Source organism: Azolla caroliniana, unplaced genomic scaffold (genome assembly GCF_043228905.1).
Source record: "Azolla caroliniana isolate FFs.n. ecotype wild unplaced genomic scaffold, voAzoCaro1.0.p SCAF_14, whole genome shotgun sequence".
Classification (NCBI taxonomy): Eukaryota; Viridiplantae; Streptophyta; class Polypodiopsida; order Salviniales; family Salviniaceae; genus Azolla; species Azolla caroliniana.
The window spans coordinates 13,387,630-13,412,180 of NW_028230449.1; the positions used below are offsets into that span (position 1 = coordinate 13,387,630).

Here is a 24,551-nt window from a genome sequence, read left to right on the forward strand (position 1 = left end):
AGTCCAATGTAGTAAAGGCAAAAAATATAATAACATGGATATCAAGATACATTGCACCACTTTGAGCCGTACATGAAATGGCCATAATTGAGACTTCTAATACATAAATATGTCCTTCAATTTACTACCAATCCAATCAATCAATTGAACATTTGTAACGTCAACACCGAATGGATAGCCTAAATGTTGATAAATTGATCCTTGTGTAATCACTGACTCTCGCCATCCCAAACATTCAAAATCACTCTCCGTACAAGAAATAAGGTGAGACTTCCTCCAATTTATATACAACCTTGAAGCCAAAGCAAATTGATCCTAAACTTGCATACTCCTTTCAAGATTTTCTTTTGAGGCTTGTAAAAACATAAAAGAATCATCCCCCAATGCTTGTGCCACCAATTGTCCACCAGAAGGAAGATGCAAACCCACAATATCATGATTAGCCGCAAGATTTGACAACATTACTAACAAAGGATATGTAACAATAGCAAATAACAATGGGCTTAATGGACATCCTTGCCGAAGGGATCTAGTAAGAAACACTTTCGGAGTAACTTCGCGATTAAGCATCACACACGAGGTCGCGGTTTGCCCTAGCAAAAAGATAAGTCGACACATACGAGGACCAAGGACCCCATATTATACATTACACCTGAGAGGAAAGACCAATTAAAATGATCATATGCTTTTTCCAAATCTAATTGCACAATAACCATTTCTTGATGTGTATGTCGAGCATAATCGGTAGCCATTTGAACATTCAAAACATTATGCAATATATTTCTACATGTAATAAAACCATATTGAGATGGATGAATAAGTTGAGGTAAGAACTTTTGAAATCTGTTGGATAATATTTCTCTCTCTCTCTCTCTCTCTCTCTCTCTCTCTCTCTCTCTCTCTCTCTCTCTCTCTCTCTCTCTCTCTCATGTCGTTTAAATCTCACATATGTTTCATGTCATGTTCCTATTTTTTCTTTTCTTAAAAGTTTTGTGTTATAAACCTTATCTTTTTATATGTTTTTTAATGTGTTGAGTATTGGTTTTTATCAGGGTTCTTATAGTCATGTTTTATTGTGCATTATGTGCTCTTTATGCTTACCAAATTGTTATACTCATTACCGTTGATTTCTCCATGTCTTGGGGTGTTTCTTTTTTCTTCCATATATTTTGTTTTTCGATATTACTCAAATTAGGGCAATGTTATCATATCATGTAGTTCTTAAATTTTGAAATGGAATGGTTAAATAACTATTGCATGATGAATGTTAATTACTTGCCACTAAAGAGTTTTTAGTACTCCAACTAACGATAAATTAGAATTTATTATTGTTCTCATAAGTGAATCATTTTTACATAACACATATCGGGTTGACTAATGTCTCTTGATGTTCAAGAATTTTACTAATAAAGAATGCACTTGAGATTACACATTGCGATTGTGAGAGGATTATGTGCAGAAAGTTAACTGAATAGACCCTACATGTAAAGAAAACTCAAATATGGTTGAATGCAATACATTGTATCATTGATATTGCCCATATAGCATAATTAATACATATGTAATTACAAACAAATAAAATGTTTCAAGTACCCAAGAAATGTGATTTTGGTGTAATTACATAAGGTAATATCCTAAAGACACATTATGCCATAAGGTAATATCCTAAAGACACATTAGGCAAGAGATCAAGAGAGGAATGTATTTCTCAATCTATATCTTTTACGGGATGGCCATAATTTATCCTATGATAAGTTGTATTATAGTATTCTACACACGAGGATAATTTGTTCGGGTTAATAGAGAGTGTAGAGAAAGTAGTATTACTTTTAATTCTAGGAATAGAGACAACCCTTAACGCCCAAGTGTGAACTTGCTTGGGGGCCTTAGGTCTAGCTATAAATATGAGGCCTAGCTACCCTCATTAGACACCTTATTTGACTATTGACTATGTCGAGGTTGTGATCTTGTGGTGAATAGATTCTTGTAGCGAGCGTGCTAGTACTAATTAAGATGCCATGGGGATGGTATGGAATGCCGATCAAGGCTCGAGTCTGTCTCAATCCCTTCATTCGGGGTGGTTGAGTGGATTGACACCCTTCTTTCATGTATTTCCTTATTTCATGCTTACATTAGAAATAGTCTCTAACAATATCATAAGGTTTGAAGAATGATATTCTTATACTATTGAGGATGCATTACCTCAAACAAACTTTAGAATGGTGGGGATTAGTTACAAGATAATTCGAGGAAAGTTCCCATAAGGAAATGAAGGGTCGTCTATTTGGAATTTGGAGGGGCATGGCTACTTGCAAGCATAGAATATGCCTCCAAAGAATCAAATGTATATTAAACACATATATTAGTGAAGAAGTTTATAAATTTATGATATCATGTTTATGTTTTGTTTGAAGGAATAACAAGGATTGCCTTTTTTAGATGATGCGAGCGGAATAAAGTGCATTTATGTCATGTGACATCAAAATGTAAGATGTGTGCGTGTGGACAATATAAAACCAACCAAACATAATGGTAGACGTGCAAGGGTGTATCACACATGCACAAGGCACATCTCTTTCTCCAGGTTCCAACATCCTTAAACTACTCAATTTATTTCCCACAATATATAGTTCATTTTTTTCGAACTATAGTCCATTATTTTGGCTTGACATCATTAACATTCAATTAGTGAGCAACCAATTGATGTGCACGCCAAATTTAGTATAGGATTATTGGGACAACTTCACTAATGGGATCCATATCATGGACAAACAAATGGGCATTGATGGGAATTGCCATGATGGCCGTAGTGGTGATCCAAGAGTTTCCCAACTATACCATTGCAGTATTACCATCAATCCGCATTTCTCCTTTCTCACAAAATTACTATGTGGGTTGGAGTAGTGGTAACTCTGCCATCTTTAACCGTGGTTACAACATTAACCTTACGCTCGACAAGTCTAGCGGTACTATTGCTATTTTTTTACCAACAATTTTGTATTCATTCTTTGTCCTCATAATTGTTATCTTAAGGTCTTGTTTTGGATATGTTCACATATATGGACATAAGTATATTGAGAATAGAAGGAAAAAGGGACAAGGGTTGATTGGTTTGAAACTTGATGCTTTTCTATTTTATGAAAAATTGCAAGAATGACCACTAATTTTTGTAGGATTTGTCGATTGGCAACCTTGTTTTCTAACCATTTCAGCTACAATATTTCCTAATTAAAATTTATTCTTCTAGTTTTTTCCATTGCTATATATACATTTAACCATTAATATATCACAATATTATAATAGAATCTAAAATAATGAGGTCATTCCACAAACATTACTTAATGCTCAAACAACAATTAGTACATTTTTGTGGATTGATGATTGGCCATGTTGGATTAATGAACTAAGAAAAAGATTACCAAAAACACTTCAATAAATACATCATTAAAATTGGTGGGTCAAAAATGTTGTAAGATACAGACATGTTTTTTAATTAGTCTGTAAATAATATGTTGCCATCTTTCTTCAAGTAAAATATAGATTCCACATGTACATATACTTGAAGTTCTTCTTATTAGCCCTTATGCTATAGGTGCCATTATCTCATATCTAATCTTCACATGCACTCGATGTTCATGAACTTTATATTGTAGGTTGCGGCTTTCGATCATTTGATCGTTACCTTCGTGGGTATGTTAGTAGTTCTATCAGGCTCGTTCCTCGATACTCGGCTGGTGTCATTGTTGCATTCTATGTAAGAAATTAATAAAGAAATATTGGTTGGGCATCGAGTTAAGAGTCTTATCACCAATATAGATGTATGGGTAGTTCCATTAAATGGAATATCAAAGTATGCTTGGGTAAAAGGTTATACAATCTTAATTAAATTCTTGACATTTTCAAAGACTTTCACGGATTGATGTGGTTCACTCATTTATATGACCAATTTTGAACCATTGACTTCAATTGTTTCCATGCTTTGCAGATGAGCTCCCATAGAACTAAGACAACCACTGATTGGGATGAGATAGATTTTGAATTCCTTGGAAACGTTACTCGTCAACCATGGATATTGCAAACCAACGTTTATGTCAATGGAAAAGCAAATCGTGAGCATAGGATATACCTTTGGTTTGATCCAACCACAACATTCCACACTTACTCCATCGTATGGACTCCTCAACAGATTATGTATGTATCACCATTACAAACTTTTAACTATCACTTAAACCATATGAACAAAGATACCATATGTTTATATATATTAGCCTAAATGTATGGCTTATGGCGATCCAAAGTTCATAATTTAGTCTTTGTCATTAAAGAAAAAGAAAGCTCATTTTGGTAGTGTAAGAAGAATATAACTGTAGTAGGGTTGGACAAGTAGCAATGAAAGTGTTTGTTGTAGCATAAAATTCAACCCCAAAGCTATATATTTCACACTTTCATAAAGACCCAGAACATCATCAAATAATTATCAATAAAAGACTATGACATCATAATAAACCATTAAGAACAAAAGAAAAAATCTTCTACATCCAACGAGACCTTCCCAAGATAGGTATGATCAAAATGCCAAACCTATATTTGATCCCAACATTTGCAAACCATGTTTTGGATGTGCAACTATATATTAGGTACCTACTTTAGTAATATATACAAAATCAATACAACATGTTGACGAGGATCAATAAGAATGATAAGCAATATTTTTTACTTGATGTCTTAAACAATGTGTAATTCCTTGAATATCAATGACGGCTACACTATGGTTACAAACATAAAAGACAAACAAGAGGGGGTATCCAGATGAGGGTAATCATGTACAACAAAATGATGCCATATGGAGGGAGTACTTATATGTTGAATAGTTAGATATATACTTGATGGAATATTGATGAAATGTGCGGTTTTAAACTAGGTTGAGTGGATGCAATGATACAAGCCTTGCCAATTTGATCTTCCAAAATTTTGATTAATGCCCTGTGAAATTTTGCCAAAGTAATTGAAGCCCAACATTGTCCATTGCAATATATGTTTCAAGTTTTATTGGATTTCAAGAGCATGATATTTAGAATACTTATAAAAACTTTGAACACACATATAAGTGAATCTAATGTTGTGATTGTTTCTGTGCATTGCCTATGTACAGATGGTATGTTGACACAATTCCCATAAGGATCTATAGGAGATCGTCAATCTCACGTTTGACATATCCAACATCTAAGCCCATGGCGATCTATGGTAGTATTTGGAATGGGGATGATTGGGCTACAAGGGGAGGACTTGACAAGATCAATTATACATATGCACCTTTCACAACAACTTTTAGTAGGTTTCAAATTGATGCATGCAAACTTAATCAATCATCAATACGACCTGCATGCTTCACCAATACATCATCTTATTGGTGGTCAAACTACACTCTTAGTGAGAGAGAGAAGAAATCCTATAATTTCTATACAAATAAATATACAATTTATAACTATTGCAACGATTATGGTCGTTTCCCTATTCAACCGGCGGAGTGTAAAATCCCTCCATGGTAAGCATATGATGGACATTTACAACATATCACGCAATTTTATATAGTTCAATCCATCCATTGATCTAGTTCAAATAAACTATTCCCTTCATTTGATTTCTCTAGAATGATGAGATGGCATTCTATCATGAACCAAAGCCTCATATAGTTCAATTTCTCGAAGAATTCAAATATTCTATTTTGATTGTCTTGTTTATTTACCTATTGTTTTATTAGGGATCAATTTACGATTTGATTTTTAATTCGTATGCTTTAAAATTGATTAAAGGACATTTAATATAACTTCATTAAACAAGTACATGATCTACTAATTTTACAATATGGTAAAATGTGTTTTTGCTAAGCATGAACAAAAAACTCTCTTCATGATTTCCGCACTTAAGGATCATGATTAATATTCAAGTATTAATGCAATGAATGAACCTAATATGGATGAGCAGATTTAAGAGTACAAAGAAATGTCATTATGTTCAAGTTAAAGATATAATGAGCTTTGTTATGGTAGTCACTATAACCTCTTTCAATATCCTTACCGAGAGCTTCCTTCATAGTGAAGTGTTCTTCATTAGAACCAACCCAAGGTTGGCATGCACTAATGATGAGCAAATGAATAAGAGATTAAGAGGAAGAATGGAATAAGGGTGCTTCACCACACTGATCATCCTCGAACGAAGGACAAGAGACAAACATAAAATACCATTGATGTCCTACTGAATATTACCTTATGTTGTACCTTGGTCGTTGAATAAAGGTTCCAAAGAAGAGAGCTTCACCTCAAATATACTGTCTTGATAGCGTCTCAGGATGCCATAATGAAGAGTATAGCTAGCCCCCTTTATATGGCTCAAATTCTTAAACCACTAGGTGTTCCCATGTGTCAATAGGTCCATATGTGCTTGTCGTAGTTCCAAGGATAACTAATTTCTAGACTATCCCACAGTTAACACATTAAAATTAGCTACAGAATTGGTCTATAAGATTATGCCTATAACAACATCCCACAATCTTACCCTTTTGTTGGCGAGAGGTGGCCGAGAGTGTCATTTGCCCTAAGCTACAAACGTAGTAACTAACTAATAATACAAGCTCGAAACTCACTCTACAACTTAAAGGTTCATCGGGGACCCCATGGAAATACATGCTTACATACACAAGATTAACTACTGAAACCATATGAGACTATACCAAATTTTAACGCTTGATAGAAGAGTGACGTAGCGAGAAATTATGAGAGGAAGGGGGTGTGGGAGGTGATGTGGGACAAAGTTCGTGAGGAGGAAGGGGGGGCGGAGGGATGGTGAGGATGAAGATCTTTTGTGTAAGGGTGGAAGTTCGGACAGGTTGATATGTGGGTGGGAAGGAGTATCGGTGAGGTGGCGGAAGATGAGTGGAAGAGGGACTTTTGTGAGATGAGAGGTGAGAGCGAAAAATTGGGAGATCACATGGGCAAGCCAAGTTTGCATCTTATGGTGGGAAGAGACGATGGGAAGAACACGATTGAAGGTGAAGTATGGAAAAACACAAAAATGTGTCTATCATGGACTTAAACATTGTTGAGGTATACCGAAGGTTACTCCAAGCTGCCCAACCACAATTTGACCATCTCATTGATCTTTCAATTCAAATATTGAATCGATGATGTAAGTTGTATCGGAACTATTATATCACAAACATTCAACATCATACGAAGTCCATCTACTACACTTTGATATCCCTTCAAGATTATCCTTCGAAAGACCTCACATAGCTGACTGAGCAAAGCAAACTTGATTTCAACATGTTTACTATCTTCTTTATCATACCCCAATTCAAACACCCCATATATAGAGGAAGTCTTATCAATGACTTCCTAGTGTTGGTTCTCATGTCATTGAAGCTCTTCTATGCAACAAGATCCAGAGAATAGAACAAGTTACGATGCATTCAAATTCTATTTTATTCATAGATTTTTGTTGGACGTGCATTTTTTTTGTGAAGAGGAAAATGAATGTTATCCATTCATCCTACATTAAAATTTCTTGAGTACTTCTCCCTCAAGAGTTCAAGTCTTCCCACTAACTAAGTGAGCACTTCTCCTTTGAGAGCTCAAGTCTTCCAATATTATCAAGTGAGCACTTCTCCTTCGAGAGCTCAAGTCTTCCAATATTATCAAGTGAGCATTTCTCCTTTAAGGGATCATGTCTTCCAATATTATCAAGTGAGCACTTATCCTTCAAGAGTTCAAGTCGGTATACATGCCTAACATCACCAAGGGAGCACTCCTCCTTCAAGGGTTCAAGTCTTTCCACATCACCAAGTAAGCACTTCTCCTTCAAGAGTTCAAGTCGGTATACATGCCTAACATCAAGAGGAAAGCTCGAGAATGATTTTCACTGGTTTTGACTGCATAATCAAATGTGTGACTACCAAGTACACTATCACCTCCCTTTTGACAAGACCCTATGACTGAAGTCCATGTCACAATATCAGAGTCCAATGAAAATCTCTCTAACAGGGCCATGGCCTCATCTAATTGGCCGGCACGACTTAAAAGGTCGACCAAACATGTATAATGATTAACCATCGGAGATATGCAATAAACTTTGGTCATAGCCCCAAAATAGTCTTGTCCTTTACCCAAGGCACCCTCATGGCTACACGAGGAAAGAATGCTAACAAATGAGACTGCATCTGGGCATATTCCTTCTTTCTTCATCGCCTGAAGTAAATACAAGGCATGTGTAGTTTCTCCTTGTCGTGCATATCCAGCAACAAGTGCATTCCATCCCACAAGACCCTTAAAAGGTCTAGTGTTAAATACTTTCATGGCATCATCCATGCTTCCACACCTACCATACATGTCAATAAGGGCAACTTCTATGGATGATTCATTGATATGATGGCCATTGTAGAAGTTTTCGATGACTTGGGCGTGGAACTTCCTTCCTATGTTAAGGGCAGCTGCCTCACCACATGCTTTGAACACACTAAGAAAGGTGACATGATTGGGTAATAACCCTTGTTCTTGCATTTGCATATAGAGTGAAAGAGCCTTTTCAATCTCTCCCTCCCCAGCATAACCCAAAATTATTGCACTCCATGGCACCACATTTGTAGATAATCCCTCAAGTTGCATCCTCACCATGCAATCAAATGCTTTATTGTGATGACCATGTGAAGCGTAGCCTGCTATTAACGATGTCCAAGATACAATATCTTTGATAGGCAGACCATAAAATATATGACATGCATCAATGAACATACCGCATTGTGCATACATGCCCACTAGAGAATTACCTACAAAAGAATAGCTTTCTAGATTGTGTTTGATAATCCTAGAATGCAGTTCTTGACCCTTAGTTTTCCATCCTAAATGACTACAAGCTTTCAACATATACACAAATGTGATAGCATTTGGGGATAAACCTTCATGATCCATCTTCTCTAGGGAAAAAAGTGCTTCTTTCAAAAGTCCATGTTCAACATATCCTTCAATAAGCACATTCCAAGATACTACATCTCGACATGATATAGTATCAAAAACATCTTGGGCTTTGGAGAGTTGGCCACATTTAGCATACATGTCGACCAAAGTATTACATACAGAGATATCTCCCCCAAAACCACCTCGTAAAATATCATTATGCAGGGATTTTCCCTTATCTAAACTTCCTAATACACAGCAAGCTTTTAAGGCACAAACAAAAGTTACCTCATTTGGTATTACACCATTCAATTCCATCATTTCCAAGCATCTAAGAGCTTCTTTAGCATAACCACAATCTACATACACTGAAATCAGTGCATTCCATGCTATAACATCATGGTTCCCATGACAATCAAACACATCTTGGGCTTCTTCTACAGCACCACAATGGCCATACATATTCACCAATGTGTTTACAATGTAAGGATTAATCTCATAACCCTCTTTACAAACCTCATAATGCATATTAAACCCCCTTTCCAGGCTATGCATTTTAGAGCAAGCCTTAAGCAGGACAACAAAGATGTAATCATTGACACACATACAATCATCTTGCATCTTATGATATAGATCAAAAACTTGTTCGTTATTTCCATGGTCAATGCAACAATGCATAAGGGAAGCAAAAGAGCGAGTGTTATGATGAGATAACCTTGAAAATATCTGTTGAGCTTGACGAAGAGATCCACAATCAGCAAACAATGGAACAAGCTGATTACCAATTACTCTATCAAGATCTAGGCCATTGTTGCATATGTGTATGTGAAATACCCTTGCCTGAGTTAAGTTCCTCTTACCTCTGCAAATTTGCAAGGATTGAATGATGCTGTCGACGGAGGGAATATGATCGAACCCGAAGAAAACCTCTTCTGCCATATCAAAAGCTCAGTCATTGTCTATGTGGATAAAGATACAGCAAACCCCTGAATTCCCCTGAACCATCACATTCTTCTGATGAATTTCTACTCCTGAAGAGCATGATGCATGCATGCATGGTTTGGAAGGAGGAGGTATGGATTGGGATGCTTGGAGAGGGTTTGGCCGCCCATGAAGAAGAAGAAGAAGAAGAAGAAGAAGAGCATTGTAATGTGGAAGGAGAATAGTGGGCGACCGGACGAACCAAATTGTTAGAGATAATTGAGAATCGATTAGATCGGCATATAGAGTTACAATCACAGAAACGTGGTTCGTGATAGCGTATTTTAGATCATCAACCAAATGGTTTTAACTTTTGTATCGTAGATCATCAACCGAGCCCAATAGGGAGTGGAGGAGGAGCCACATGATCCGAAATGCTAGAGCTTGACATAAGGTTCCAAAAGTGATGCACTGAACACTTGATGAAGACACGTATGAGGAAGGAGATTGAGACGAAACATAACATCAGTGGTGTCGTTCGTGGTAGCGTATGGACCGAGATGTTGAGATTCCAACTTGTTGTAGGGGCAAATGGTCTTTATGGTAATCCAAAGGAGCCAAGAAATCTTTAAATGCTTGATACTTGGTTGGGAGTAAGGTTTTCGGCTTTTCTGGACTACGAGATAGCATTTGTGTAAGATTTGTAGAGAGACTGTTGAGATTTGATAATGCGGTAGAGTTGAGATTGTGTTGTTGTTTTAGGATTCAATAATCCTTACTCATTTTCTCCAATCAACTTTGGATTGTGATGCTCAAACCAAGGTAAACCAATGACAAACAAATCGTGGGTTGCCCATAACCATGTGAAGTAACTCGTACTCTTCGATTATATCTCAAGAGAGTATAGGCTTATAACCATTTATGATTGTGGTAGATGTTGGGCAACTCAATGTTTTGAAGAGGATTTTATTTGTTAAAGCAAGTTTTTAGTCCATGAAGCAAAAGTTGGCTCCGAAATTTAAGAGAGTAGAGGCAATGACTCAATGATATCAAGAAGTACTAAGTTCAACTTATGTCACAAAAACCTTACCAACTCGAATCAACACAATGGAACCATTACTTTGGAGTGACTCTACGAATTTTGGGGTGTTTTGTGCTCTCTTTGTGCCTCATGGAACACTTCTATATATCGTTGGAGTTTTACCTCCCCTCAATATCGTTGTTACCTTGGGATCAAACTAGTGTTTACCCTTTTGGTGGTGAACCTGGCATAGGTGGTTGTTGAATGCCTCCGAGCCATTAACTCGCTTAATGATGTTTGATTAGTGCTTATATCTCTCTCACTCTCTTAGACAAATAGAAATAAAAAATGTATTTATTAATCCCTCTTGCTAAGAGGTCTAGCACCAACAAGGATGAGAGATTAGTGTCTTTCTACTCAGCACTAGCACTAATCTCTCTTAGGCTTATGATTACAAGAAAGAGGAGAGAAAACTTAGCACTCTAATATCTTAGGAGAACTTTTAAACAAATGGAGGAACCATTATGTAAAGAATGAGAGGCGTAGGTGATGTTGTGCACCAGAGGTGAACTGTGTGTGTGCACTCATAGAACAACAGAGAGAGAGAGAGAGAGAGCTTTGAACAAGAAGCTATATTGGTAAACAAATAGAATACATCCAAAAGTAACTAAGTTACAAAGAGTTGGTTAAAATACCAACTAGTGTATGGCAAGTGCCCTTTCTACTAATTAGAAAACTAGCCTAGTATGATGTCCATTGGTTAGTGTGAAAACTATCTCTATGGGAAGTTGAGTTTGATTCTCAACACTCCCCTTCGAACACAATTTCCGGACGCCGAAAAATTGGTTTGGTTTGGAATACTTCGATTCAGCTGAATCGGCTTCGACTTTCAAATTACTTTGATTCAGATGTTCGGCTTTTGGCTCTCGATTGCTTCGTGCTCCTTGTTCTGTTCAACTGTCATCATCATACTTTGACTCCTCTGGTCGGCTTCAATCGACTAATCGGTTATTCAGTACTCACCCTCAAGCTCAACAATGCAGATATCATGAGGCCAAGGTCTAAAGTAAATTGTCCGAGCTTGTCGACTCCTAAGGCTTTTGTGAAGATGTCAACTACTTGAAGATTCGTGTTGATGTGTTGTAAATCGACATCTCTAGTGTGAACGCACTCTCGGATGAAGTGATAGTGCACTTCAATATGCTTGGTCCACGCGTGGAACACGGGGTTCCGAGCTAGGTAGATACTGGTCATGTTATCGGAGTATAGGAGAATCAAATCCTTGATGGGAACACCCAGATCCTTCAATATGCGCTTCAGCCAGATGGTCTCACATGTTGCGCCCCTATATTTGGCCTCTATGCTCAACAATGCGATTGTCGATTGCATTTTGCTGCTTCAGGATATCGTTCCACTAATGAGGGAGAAGACAAATCCTAACGTGGATCGTCGATCAACTTTGTAACTGGCCCCATTCGCATCTGTGCACCCTTCAAGCCGAATGATCGTATCCGACTTATACATGATGCCGAAATCCATCATCCCACAAACATACCTAAGTACCCTCTTAGCGTAATCGAGATGAATATTTTGAGGATTCTGCATGAATTGGCTAAGTAGGCCAACCAAATAGTTGAGGTCGGGTCGTGTGATGGTTAGATAGATTAAGCTACCGATCAGTTGACGATATTGAGTCGGCTCCTCGCAATCTTTTGTTCCCGAATCAACATCGAGCTTGAGCTTCCGATTGAGAGGGGTTGACATAGGTTTGCACTCAGTCATCCCGAACTTGTAGAGTAAGTTGAGAATGTAGTGCCATTGAGAGATCAGTATCCCGACTGGTGTCCAAATTACTTTGATACCGAGGAAGTAATGGAGCTCGTTCATGTCTTTCAATTTCCTTTCGAATCTGCTGGATAGGAGCGTTTTGACCATATTAATGTCGGCGAGATCCTTTCCTCTGATTACTAGATCATCCACGTCTAGGATGATGACTCGGGTTGTCCGACTCGTTTCGGATGTATAGGGAGTTGTCTGATTTCGACATTTGGAAGCCTATTTGGTGAAGATATTGAGTGATCTTTGAATGTCAAGCAGGCGGTGCTTGCTTGAGTCCATATAGCAATTTCTTGAGTTGGCAAACTGCTTTCGGGTGTTTGCTCGATTCGAAACCGGGTGGTTGAATCATGAAGACCTCCTCTTCTAATTTGCCTTGTAGGAAGGCGTTCTTTACATCCATCTGGTGGAGGTACCACCATTTTGTAGCTACGAGAGCAATGATTGTCGAACATTTGTTATCTTTGCCATCGGGGCAAAGGTCTCCTCGTAATCGACTCCATGTGTTTGGGCATATCCCTTCACTACGAGTGTGGCCTTGAAGTGATTTAACGAGTCGTCAACATTATATTTTACTTTATATATCCACATGCGGCCGATCACTTTCTTATGTGGAGAAGGGGGGACGAGATCCCATGACTCGTTTTTGCATAGAGCCTGCATTTCTTCGTTCATGGCTTCGATCGCTCGATCCACCATGGATCCTTGCCTACCTCGGAAAAGGTTTCCGGTTCTTAGATTGTTGCCACCTTCATTATAAAGGCATAATGATATGCCATATAATCATCATAGCCGAAGCGGCTAACCGGGTTTTTCTCTCGAGTGTAGCAATGGGGCTTCTTGTTTGTAGAGACTAAGGCTTTCTTTTCTCCATTCATTCGGATGATTGGCATGTCAAGGCCTTCAAACTCTCTGTCAAGGGAGTGAGTTGACTTGTTGTCGATCTGATCTTCGTATTCTAGCATTTTGGCCTTCCCTTTGTCGAGCTTCGGACTCGGCTGAGATGTGCTTTGATCACTCGGGGGCTCTTGTGGTCCACTCAGCCTTGTCATAATCAAACTTTCTTCAAACATGTGTCCGAGTCGATCTTCATCTTCTATCTCTCGTTTGACTGAATCTAGGCTAATTGTTGTCAAAATCAGAGTCGTCTCTGGTTCGTACCAGGATGCCGACTCGTTGAAAATGATGTCTCGACTCACCCGAACTTTTTGGGTGGATGGATTGTAACATTTGTACCCCTTTTGTTTGAGTGAGTACCCTACGAGGATACATTTCTCCGACTTCTGGTCGAGCTTTTGTTGCTTCTCGTCGGGAATATGCACGTAGGAGATGGAGCCGAATATACAGATATGTGATAGATCCGGCTTCTTCTCAAAGAATTTCTCATAAGGGATTACGTCGTGCACCCCAGAGGTTGTACATCTATTCATGAGATAGACGGTTGTGTCCGAACACTTTGCTCTTTTGCTGCATGAGGTAAATCCAGGCGTGCTTGGAGAAATCGTCGATAAATGTGACATAGTATCGGCATCCACTGAATTTGGCTATTTGTGCCGGTCCCCACACATCTGAATGTATGACATCTAGGATCCCTTTGCTCACGTTCCTCTCTTTCGGGAACGTTTGTTGGTGTGTTTGCCGAACTGGCAAGCTTCACATACACCAACTATCTCCTTTTCGGTAAATGTTGGGAATCCGATTACGACTCCTTTCGACTGCATTCCTTTAATCTTTTGGAGGTTGATGTGGCCAATTCGCTTGTACCACAGGTTCAAGTCGGTTTCGACTTTGAGGCCTTTTGTAAACATGGTTGATTTCACCTCATTCCATTCGAGGATGAAGATTTGGCCTTCTCTTTGACCGTGAGCTATGATTCAATCGTCTTTTTCAATGAAGCACCCATCATTGTTGAATCGTACTTGCATACCTTGTTCGACAATTTAATAGACCGAGACTAGGTTTTTTGTGATGGTTGGTACATGAAGACGTTCTTGAGGTAGGTTTGTTTGCCGTCGTTCCCGAATAGGACATTTCTGATATGCTGAATCGAGTGAATTGTGTCATCTCCGGTTTTGACATAACCGGGTCAATCGGGCTTTCTTAACTCTCGAAACCAATCTTCATGAGACACCATATGATTGGATGCTCCTGAGTCGACAAACCATACATTATCAGACGAGGAGGTGCTTATCTGACCTTGTGCCGACACCGAATGAGCTTTGTGCCTCATTACGAACATTCCACCATGGTCGTCATAATCGGAATTTGTGGTGTAATTTGTGAGTTGTCAACTGGTCGAAGCCAACTCTCATTGCTTCTTTCGGAACTCCACTTCGTAGTGGCCGAGTTTCGACATAACCGGGTCGATTGGGCTTTCTTAACTCTCGAAACCAAGCTTCATGAGACGCCATATGATTGTGTTGAGAGATCAAGCTCAATTTAGTTTAGTTAGTTAGTCAACAATGTAACTTCGTAGTTACCTAGATTGAATCTAGTTAGAAGTGTTGACTATAACGCCTTAAATAAGACCTTGTACTTAAGTGAGATATTCTAGATCCTTCACTCCTAAGTACATTTAATATAGGACTTACACATTAGTACCTATATTCTACTCACACATGTGCACCTTTGCACATATGATGTATATATACCTCATTGTGGGTATTTTTGTATTTGATGATGATAATGCTAATTTAATATACTTACTCATCCCCCATCTTGTGTTGTTCATAAGTGTATCTCTCTCTCTCTCTCTCTCTCTCTCTCTCTCTCTCTCTCTCTCTCTCTTCCTCTCACACACATACACACACATATCACTTACTCTTCCGCTTATCACTTAATCACATAATTAGGTACTAATTAATCCTTGCTTAATTAATCTCCTAATTCTTAACAGATTGGATGCTCCTGAGTCGATAAACCATACATTATCGGACGAGGAAGTGCTTGTCTGACCTTGTGCTGACATCGAATGAGCTTTGTGCCTCATTACGAACATTCCACCATGGTCGTCATAATCGGAATTCGTGGTGTAATTTGTGAGTTGTCAACTGGTCGAAGCCGACTCTTGTTGAGTTTCCCACATTACGCGCATTCGATCGGGTTGCGATGGCTCGGTCCGGCAAGATGGCTCCCCCTTCTATAGAACTCCTGAGAATTGTTCCTATCATATTTCCATTGGTGGGAGTTGTGTTCTCAGGTTGGTTGACCCTGTTGCCTTCGGCCGAATCGACCTCTATTTCCTCGGCCGAATCCTCTTCTATCATCCGCCTGGGAGTAGAGCATCTGACCGTTTGGTGCGTTGCTCCTTTGTCGGCCATGAGTTTCCTCCACTAGTAATATAGATTGAAGGTCGAAAAAGGAAGGAGGGTTCTCCCTTGCGAGAATGGCCGATCTCATTATGCCGAATCAAGGTGGTAAGCTACCGAGGCATATTTGTACCATTTCATCATCATCAATGATGACGTTGATCGATCAAGGGCAACACATAGCTCCTTGATCTTCAAGGTATAGCTAGTGATCGACATGTCCCTTTATTGCCTATTGTTTAACTCCTGACGGAGTTAGAGTTTACATGCAGTTGCGAAAATCTTCTTGAGATCGTGCCGAGCTTCTTTCAGCGTTTTCGATTCTCGAATATAGCCGAGCATGATGCAAGGCAATACAACACACGACTTGTGGCCTGCTCCCATGCTAGGTAGTTAGCATGTGTTAGGTTGGGTTGCGTTTCGTGAGCTCCCTCAATATAGCTCCAATACCCTTGTCCGACGAGGTATTGATGCATATTGTACTCCCAATATGCGAAGTTTGTTTTATCAAGCTTCTCTGTAGGAAGAGCACTTCCCATCTAAGTGTTCATGATGTCGATTTCTTCTCTGTTGCTTAAACTGGTTTTGTTGATCGTCAGTGTGTAGCTCAGCATAGTTGAAAAAACTCGATTGGAAAACCACACACGCTAATACCATGTAAAGAATGAGAGGCGTAGGTGATGTTGTGTAGCGGAGCTAAACTGTGTCAGTGTGTGTGCACTTGTAGGAAAACAGAGAGAGAGAGAGAGAGAGAGAGAGAGAGAGAGAGAGAGAGAGAGAGCTTTGAACAAGAAGCGATATTGGTAAAAAAAATAGAATACATCCAACAGTATCTAAGTTACAAAGAGTTGGTTTAAATACCAACTAGTCTAGGGCAAGTGCCCTTTCTACTAATTACAAAACTAGCATAGTATGATGTCCAGTGGCTAGTGTGAACACTATCTTTATGGGAAGTTGAGTTCGATTCTCAACACCTTACAAAGAAACCACCGTGTGGTTTATATAGGTTTTACAATGTGGGTGTGGTCATTTCACACTTGGTTGCCTATTGGCTTATCTTTTCCTCTATTGGTTCTTACTACTTCCCTTTTGTGTATCCTTCTAGTTACTTGGTATCCTTGTTGATGCGTTCTTCTTCATGACAAAGGTATGATGCGTTCCAATTGCTTAACAATTTTCTAAACAAATTGCTTTTGTTTTCGTTGGATAATACACATTTATATACTTCATTAGCTATTTGGCTAAGAACTTCAAACCTATTGGATGATGCAAGGCTACCACTGGTACAAGGATGGCTAGATGTAATTAGAGTTCATCAAGATAAACTTTAGTACTTACTTGATTAAATTGACTTCTAGATCAATGAGGACAATTTATTATTACATGTCATGGGTCACTACAAGATAAACAAACAATTTGTTCGACATTGATGCTTTTGCTGGACATCGATGCTTTTCGGCCTCAATCAATGGACCTCAACAATGTGCAACATCATCATAGCTATACAAGGCATTGAGTAGAGCTTGAAGGTGGGATTGCTACCATAGGTGCCTAAGTTTCATTTGTCCTTGAGCGTAATATTTGTTTTCATTCTGAACATGGCTCAACATGCCGATTGTCACATCCTATGTTCGACTAATTATCCCTTTCAATAATTTTTTATCTTCATGAAAAGTGATAAATAAATCATTCACATCATTGCATAGCCGATAAAGGATCGGATTCATTAATGATTCTTCATCCCAAATAATATTAGATGCACAAGGAGGCAAATTTCTATTGCATAAGCCGAGCTAGAGAGATTTGCTTGTTTGAATCTTCAAATATTGTTGATTGCAGTCTTAAACTATTCATATCTCCAAAACTTTCTTGGGATTCCTCAATGAATACATTAAAATCATCTAATAAGGGAGAGTTCTTTTTTAATGATGGTACAAACCATTCACATATTATACCTTTCAATAGTGTTCCTACTAAACTAACTCAAGCACATATGTCGGAATGCATCTAGATGACAAGGCACATCAAGTTTGTAAATCCATGAGTACTATCAAACTTTCTTGATAGGTTGATCTTTGGTTTATTGTGGTGGCTTTGGAACTTGAATTTTATTGATTAAAAGATAATATTTTCATCAAGTTGGGAAACATGTTTCAAAGTTCATCACGTTGTTGTGTCTCCTCCACACTTAGTTGTCGTAAATCTTCAATAAGTCTCTTGTTTTCTTCCTTTAATACTACAAATTTGGATAATAAACGATCTAGTTCAAAGAGAACGTGCATGTATTGTTGCTTGTTGGTAGATTTCATGGTGATGATGAAACTTGAAGAACTTCCGAAAATAAGTTATTTGAGTTCAACTTGGTAGCCGAGAACAAGATAGAATGGAGGTAGAGAATAAGAAAATAAGAGAGAAATATGAGGAGAATGTAATCATTATAACAATAATTGCAAGCATATGTCAAATATTTGTGTTTAATATGAATTGCTCATCAATGATTAAAGCACTTGCTTATATAGCATGGTTAGACTCTATGCATGTTGGCAACCTCACATCCATGCATGACCCCCACTTGGCATTCATACAAGCATGTCATTTGGTGATCATGCGTTAGCCTATTCTAGTGGCAACATCTTGTAATACATGGCAAGGTAATTGGTTCAAGTTCTCTTAGGACCTCTACATGATGGCTATTGTGGCATTTTGTGTAGGTGTTCATGAGAATCGCTCAAAGTAAACTAGGATATTGGCAAGGTTTAAGGGTAAAATGTGAATGGTAAGGAGCAATCCAAATTTGATTCTTGTAATATTGAAGCAAGAAAGGCATAACAAAGCTTGTATATATGTAATAGTACATCTTGCCACGCATAGGTGATGGCTACACAAATAATTTTCCAATTCACACCAAGCTAATGAGGATGGGCAAGAAACTTTGAATCAGATGATGGTGGCTAGCATATGTTGATTACTTGATTCATTCTCGAGGGGACTAGTTCCATGTAACGACATGTCAGCATGTTTGTCGATGCACATGTGATAGCTAGCATATAGAATGGTTGTCGGGCATAGCTAGCTAGCTAGCTAGACAGATAGATAGATAGATAGGTTCCATAGAGGACTAGTTCCATGCAGTGAATGGTATAGTGTTAGGGAGTCTCTCCATGCATAACAAGTGATGGCGAGCATACTGAATGGCCGAATGATGTGGTCTTTATAGAGAGTTAGTTGGGATGGCCTCCCAGGAGTGTTGTTCCAGAGAAGAGAAGAGAAGAGAAGAGAAGAGAAGGTCTGTGGGGCAGAGTCCTCTAGGGGCAGTTGAACTTAAAGAAGACTTGGGTTTTGAAAGGGCATTCATTCATTCATTCAATCATTGTTTTGGTATTGAAGAGAAAGAAGGGGCCAATTCTGTAATTCTGCGGAACATTAGCCTCAGCTTTCTGTTTCTTATTTCTCTGTTTTCCTTCGCGTTTCTTCTTCTTCTTCTTCTTCTTCTTCTGCGCCGATCCGATCCGATCCGATCCGCCATGGCACACGGGTATGTACCGCCTCTCTCTCTCTCTCTCTCTCTCTATTTTTTTTCTACGTCCTGGCTATCTGTTCTTGTCCTGTTTTTTTCTCTCTTTACCGATCTAGTCTCGTTTCACAGAGTGTTTCATTTCGATCGGTCTTTTGAGGTTTTTTTTTTTTTTTTTTTTTTTTCTCTCGTCACGCGTTTCGTCTGATCGATTCCAGAATTCCGCATCGTATGTTTCTTCTGATCGATTCCAGAACTTCGCATCGTATGTTTCGTCTGATCGATTTCAGAGTTTCGCGCTTCGTGTTTTCCTTCTGATCGGTTTTGAGGGTTTTGCATCATGTTTTTCTCTTCGAATCCGTTTTAGGGTTTCATGTAATGTATTTTTCCTCTGATGTATTTAGGATTTCGCTAATTGTGTTTCTAACCTGTTTCTTTTCTTCTGCAGGTCTTCGAACAGTCGTGTTTCCATGGCGTTTTTCTAGCCTTACGAAAACTCGATCTCGCGATCTCTCCTCTTTCCTTCGCTTTTCTTTATTACACATTCCTTGTTGTTCTTTGTTTTCCGTTGCCTTTTCTTTTGTTCTGTGCCTTTCCTTTTGCTTCGCGTCACAGTACCTACCTATTTTGTATATCTTTGTTTTCCTTCTTTTATCTTTCTCTCTGCTCGTTTTTGTTTCTCCTCTTGATTTTTTTTCTTTGTTTTCATTCTCCAGATCAACCTTTACCTTTCTTTCACACTCCTTTGTTGTGTGCTTGGTTGCGCTTTTTCCGTTTCCAGATCTTGAATCATGATACCTCACATACTTGGCCACGCCGTATCAGATGTAACAACCTTAGTTCGTCATTACGGACCAAGAATGCAAAGGACATGCAATGAGTGGGTGCAGAGGAGCCTTTCATCGTCAGTTATATGCGGAATAGGAAGTGGAACCATTGAAGTCCACATGATAAGCAATCAAATCCAGGTCAAAGATTCCACTGCTCCGCCGGCGGTTAAGAAGGGCAGTTATAGGTTCGCCCCAACAATGTTGACCTATAAACTGCGAAGTGCTAAAAGGCGATCACGTGGACGGGGAGGAGGTAATCGTCGCGATGATGATGATAATGGTGATAATAATGATGATGGTGATGGCGATGATGATGGGCCAGGATGGGATGAAGGTGGTTTTGGTGGAAGCAATGGCTGGAATGGAAACGGTGGAAACAATGACAAGTATTGGGGCTCGTATAATAGTTGGAATCACGAGAATGAGAATGATAATGAATGGTGGGAAGGTGCAAGTGATGCAGTTCTCACTTTCCTCTATCAAGTTGCTTGCTGGATCTCTCTCTCGCAATGCTTGCAATTTGTGATAAAGAAATTTCTTGATGCTCATGAAGAAACTAAAGGAGTATCAATGGTGGTTGATGATTACTTATCTTGCTCGATTCGAACGAGTAGTGCTTCTTCATGAAAGCAGGTTTTCTCATGTATATATGTCTTTGCTTCTTTCTTGATGTGGATTGGTTGCGGATTATGTCTAGTGGACTTTGTGTGCTCACAAATAAACTAAAGCAATACCAAATGGTGGTGGACAAAGACAATTACTTCATCCCGAGCACTAAAATCATGTATATACATTTGATTCTTTCCTTTGGTTTGTTCGTTGACAATTAGAAAGAACGATATACTGTAATTAACTGCTCACTGGATTAAAGCTTAAGCTTAGAAATCCATGAGCCCATGTTCATTTCCCAGCTGAAGCACAACAGCTATTTTGTATATATAGTTTCAATTTGTGATTCATCCGAAAAGAACATGTATATATTCTCTTTCTTCCTGTGAGTCGTATTTAACCTCTGGGATTCTAATTATATTTCTCAGCCTAATCATAACTGTAACTCTTTGTTACAGAGGTAGACTATACTGAGCTATTGTATTGAACATAGATTAAGAGATCTATGCTGTTATATGGTACTCCTTTATGGTAATCCTTGCCTTTATTTGAAGACTCTTCCGAGGGTTCACATATTAGTGTTAGTTGTGTTGCCTTATATAAAATTCTTTAACCTCTTGGTACCCACAAATTATGTTTCCAAGCCTATATCATAACATCGAACTGTCTGTTAGGTCAGTAAATCATACTACCCAATTGTGTTCCACGGATTCTTATCAAGGTTGAGTTGGAATGCTGATCTCATGCTAGAATTGGCATTTAAAATGGTTCCACACAATATTATGGTCTCTGTTTTTAGTGAATGGCCTGACTAGTAAGGATCATAGGTTCATGGTCTAAGTTGAGTATAAGATTTAACGTGCTTATTTAATATAATGTGTTCTTAACCATTACTGATAAGTAGTTTATGCGAGCACATGAAATGCCCATGCTTTAATAGTTGTATTCTAACTCCAATGCCATATTTGAACCACATAAAATCCGAATCCTATAATGTTATGTTCATTTTGTGGTGTTCTTTATCGCACCAGAATGATTACTCAATCGTATGGAAATACATTCATTTGTTGAGAAATGGGCAGGTGAGCTTCGTAATTCATGAGGCAAGCATTTTTTTGTATGTTATGGAGCTTTTAAAAGTTTGCCTTTATCCTTACATGACCAATGCATGACCATATACATAACATATTCATAAAATACCCATGACCATATATTCCATTTTGTGTCCCACCATGAATTCTCCTAGTACAATCTTTGTTAGATGTCTTTTACACATCCATGGCATTCAAAAATTGCTCTTAAATTTTATGCACTAGCATGAATTCGAAAAATCATATGACTTTCATGGGAGATCCTTTACATATCCATGGATTAACTTGAGACATATGTAAGCTTCACAATTCTATGTCCATTAACTTAAGGCAATTTTCATGAAAGTTCTCATTGGATTCCATGGAGCTAACTATTAACATAATCTCATCATTAGCATAATTTAACAAGTCATCTTTATCATACCGTTAACTTAAAATTCATTGTTGTGGATATGTGTTAGTATGGTACCATTGGCAACGAAAATAAAAGCAAAGCAAAATAAAATGAAAGTAATTATTACCCATTTAAGCTGAAAGTAATCATTGGTCACCTAACCAATAGATCTCACTTTATGGCCAATTGGCAAGATGGTGACCTACCTAAGATATGTAAATATTGACTACTATAAAACATCAAGATGTATCATGTATCTATACATTTGTCCTTAAATCCTTTACCTTATAAAACAACACTTGTATTGATATTTCGTAATGTAATCTATTTATACATTATTCTCCAACTATACATATCACCTTACTTTATTTTCCTACTCTTCTTTGTGTTTAACCATAAGTGGGGAAAGAACAATGAGAGGGAGTAAGAGGAGCGAAGGGTGTATGTCACTATAGGCATAACCTTAAAGATAAAATTTAACGCTAATTTTAATAGTGTAAGGGTATAATTTTAATAGTGTAAGGGTATGATAAGTGTGAGTTTAGTTATCCTAGAACTTGGGCAAACCAATGAGGACATATGACATTTGAGAACATGTGGTGTTCTATGAACCTAAGGAATTGGATAACGACATCTTGGGACATAGTTGAAACTTTGTTGATGAAGCAAAGCTCTTTTCTTTCTCTTCCGTTTGTCACAACATCCAAAGTATAGCATATAGCAATATTTGGTGATATAGGATAATAGGACAATGATGATATTTTATGTTCATCTAATGGGGACGATTGGTATGGTTAAGTATAGTTAAACCCTTCTTCTCTTAATCTAAATATTGAACATTGATAAGTACTAATTATTTCTTTCTCTATTTTGTTCTTTTGCTCTTGGACAATCAACGAGCAATTATCAAAGTATGGTTGTTGATAACCATGAAGTAATTTCTTATTTGAGGCAATGTAGAGGGCTTCTAAAAAGTTTCGCCATGACACCTAAATTGGATCTTCTATTTCTGGAATTTCCTTTAAGCATCTTACATAATAACACGATGTTGCCACTTGTAGGTGCCAAGAAGAAGTCATGAACCTGCCATTGGTAGGCCTAGAAGTGTGTTATTGAGGGATGTTGTATATGTTGCATCAAATGATAATATTTATGATTTTGTGCTCGAATGGATGAAAATACATTATCTATGATTATAGGAGAGGAAGGAGGTTTTATCACCAAGATTGATTTGCCTTATTCTATTTCCAATTACGTCGTCAAGGAAGCTTTAGAAAGTGTTTTTTCTCCTACATTAGATGATGGCATTGTCTATGAGTTAGTTTTTTAAATCTTCTTTGATAAAAGCGAAAGGCCTCATTGAAAGAAACTAGTAGCAAAGAAGGATGATATATATGGGAAATTCACTGAATAGTCATAGAGATATTGTATAGTCAAGGTAGTTGCATTTGAGATCCCACATCAACGATGCATTGTATACCTAGATTTTAAGACAGAGTGACATGTCCGAGTTAGTATAACCTTTCAGTGTGGGGTTAGCCGAACCAAAACGAAGATACACGTTCAAGGGGCCTTTTAGATACCAAAGTACCCACTTCACAACAACCCAATGCTCTCTTCCGGGGTTGCTCATATATCGGCTAACCACGTTGACTGCGTATCCTATGTCCATCCTGGTACATACCATCGCGTACATTAGGCTTCCGACTGCTGAGGGATAAGGAACTTTTGACATCTCAACCTTCTCGGTTTTCGATTTCCGACATTGTTCTTTGCTTAGCTTGCAGTTCGTCGACAGTGTCGAGCTGACCGATTTCACACCTTCCATGCCGAATCTCTGGAGCACCTTTGTCACATATTTTTCTTGTGACAACCACAACAATTTCTTTGTTCAATCCCGAACAATGTGCATCCCCAGGATTTGCTTTGTCGTACCCATATCCTTCATCGAGAACGATCAGCTCAAGGCCTTCTTTAGCACTCAGATCTTCATATGGTCCCGTCCGAAAATCAACATGTCGTCCACGTACAACAGGAGGATAAGGAAATATCCTCCGTCGAATTTCTTCATAAATACGC

The 24,551-nt window shown here is 38.3% G+C and overlaps 3 protein-coding genes across 4 annotated transcripts; 2 read left to right on the forward strand and 1 right to left on the reverse strand.

The window, feature by feature from the left end:
* The first annotated feature begins 2,625 nt into the window (after nucleotides 1-2,625).
* Nucleotides 2,626-5,727, forward strand: LOC147855512 (xyloglucan endotransglucosylase/hydrolase-like). Its single transcript, XM_087329986.1, has 4 exons — nucleotides 2,626-2,966; nucleotides 3,654-3,754; nucleotides 3,986-4,191; nucleotides 5,153-5,727. Exons 1-4 carry the CDS (start codon nucleotides 2,750-2,752, stop codon nucleotides 5,547-5,549), a joined length of 921 nt encoding a protein of 306 aa, XP_087186112.1. The 5' UTR covers nucleotides 2,626-2,749; the 3' UTR covers nucleotides 5,550-5,727.
* Nucleotides 5,728-7,856: 2,129 nt separating this feature from the next.
* On the reverse strand, nucleotides 7,857-9,887 carry LOC147855513 (pentatricopeptide repeat-containing protein At1g15510, chloroplastic-like). The gene has a single exon (XM_087330082.1). It carries the CDS (start codon nucleotides 9,885-9,887, stop codon nucleotides 7,857-7,859), a length of 2,031 nt encoding a protein of 676 aa, XP_087186208.1.
* Nucleotides 9,888-19,406: 9,519 nt separating this feature from the next.
* Nucleotides 19,407-21,371, forward strand: LOC147855514 (glycine-rich protein). 2 transcript variants are annotated; one of them, XM_087330722.1, is made up of 2 exons: nucleotides 19,407-19,569; nucleotides 19,997-21,371. In XM_087330722.1, exon 2 carries the CDS (start codon nucleotides 20,340-20,342, stop codon nucleotides 21,003-21,005), a length of 666 nt encoding a protein of 221 aa, XP_087186848.1. In that variant the 5' UTR covers nucleotides 19,407-19,569; nucleotides 19,997-20,339; the 3' UTR covers nucleotides 21,006-21,371. The 2 variants fall into 2 exon arrangements, with proteins under 2 accessions (XP_087186848.1, XP_087186849.1); XM_087330723.1 differs by having other exon boundaries at nucleotides 19,409-19,569; nucleotides 20,374-21,371.
* Nucleotides 21,372-24,551: the final 3,180 nt, after the last annotated feature.

What these genes read in the sequence shown, in the direction of transcription:
- LOC147855512 (XM_087329986.1), top strand. Translation starts at nt 2,750, where the DNA reads ATGGGATCCATATCATGGACAAACAAATGGGCATTGATGGGAATTGCC. An exon ending in GTGTCATTGTTGCATTCTAT is followed by an intron (nt 3,755 to 3,985) that starts GTAAGAAATTAA and finishes CATGCTTTGCAG; the next exon opens with ATGAGCTCCCATAGAACTAA. An exon ending in TGGACTCCTCAACAGATTAT is followed by an intron (nt 4,192 to 5,152) that starts GTATGTATCACC and finishes GCCTATGTACAG; the next exon opens with ATGGTATGTTGACACAATTC.
- LOC147855513 (XM_087330082.1), bottom strand. Translation starts at nt 9,887, where the DNA reads ATGGCAGAAGAGGTTTTCTTCGGGTTCGATCATATTCCCTCCGTCGAC.
- LOC147855514 (XM_087330722.1), top strand. Translation starts at nt 20,340, where the DNA reads ATGATACCTCACATACTTGGCCACGCCGTATCAGATGTAACAACCTTA.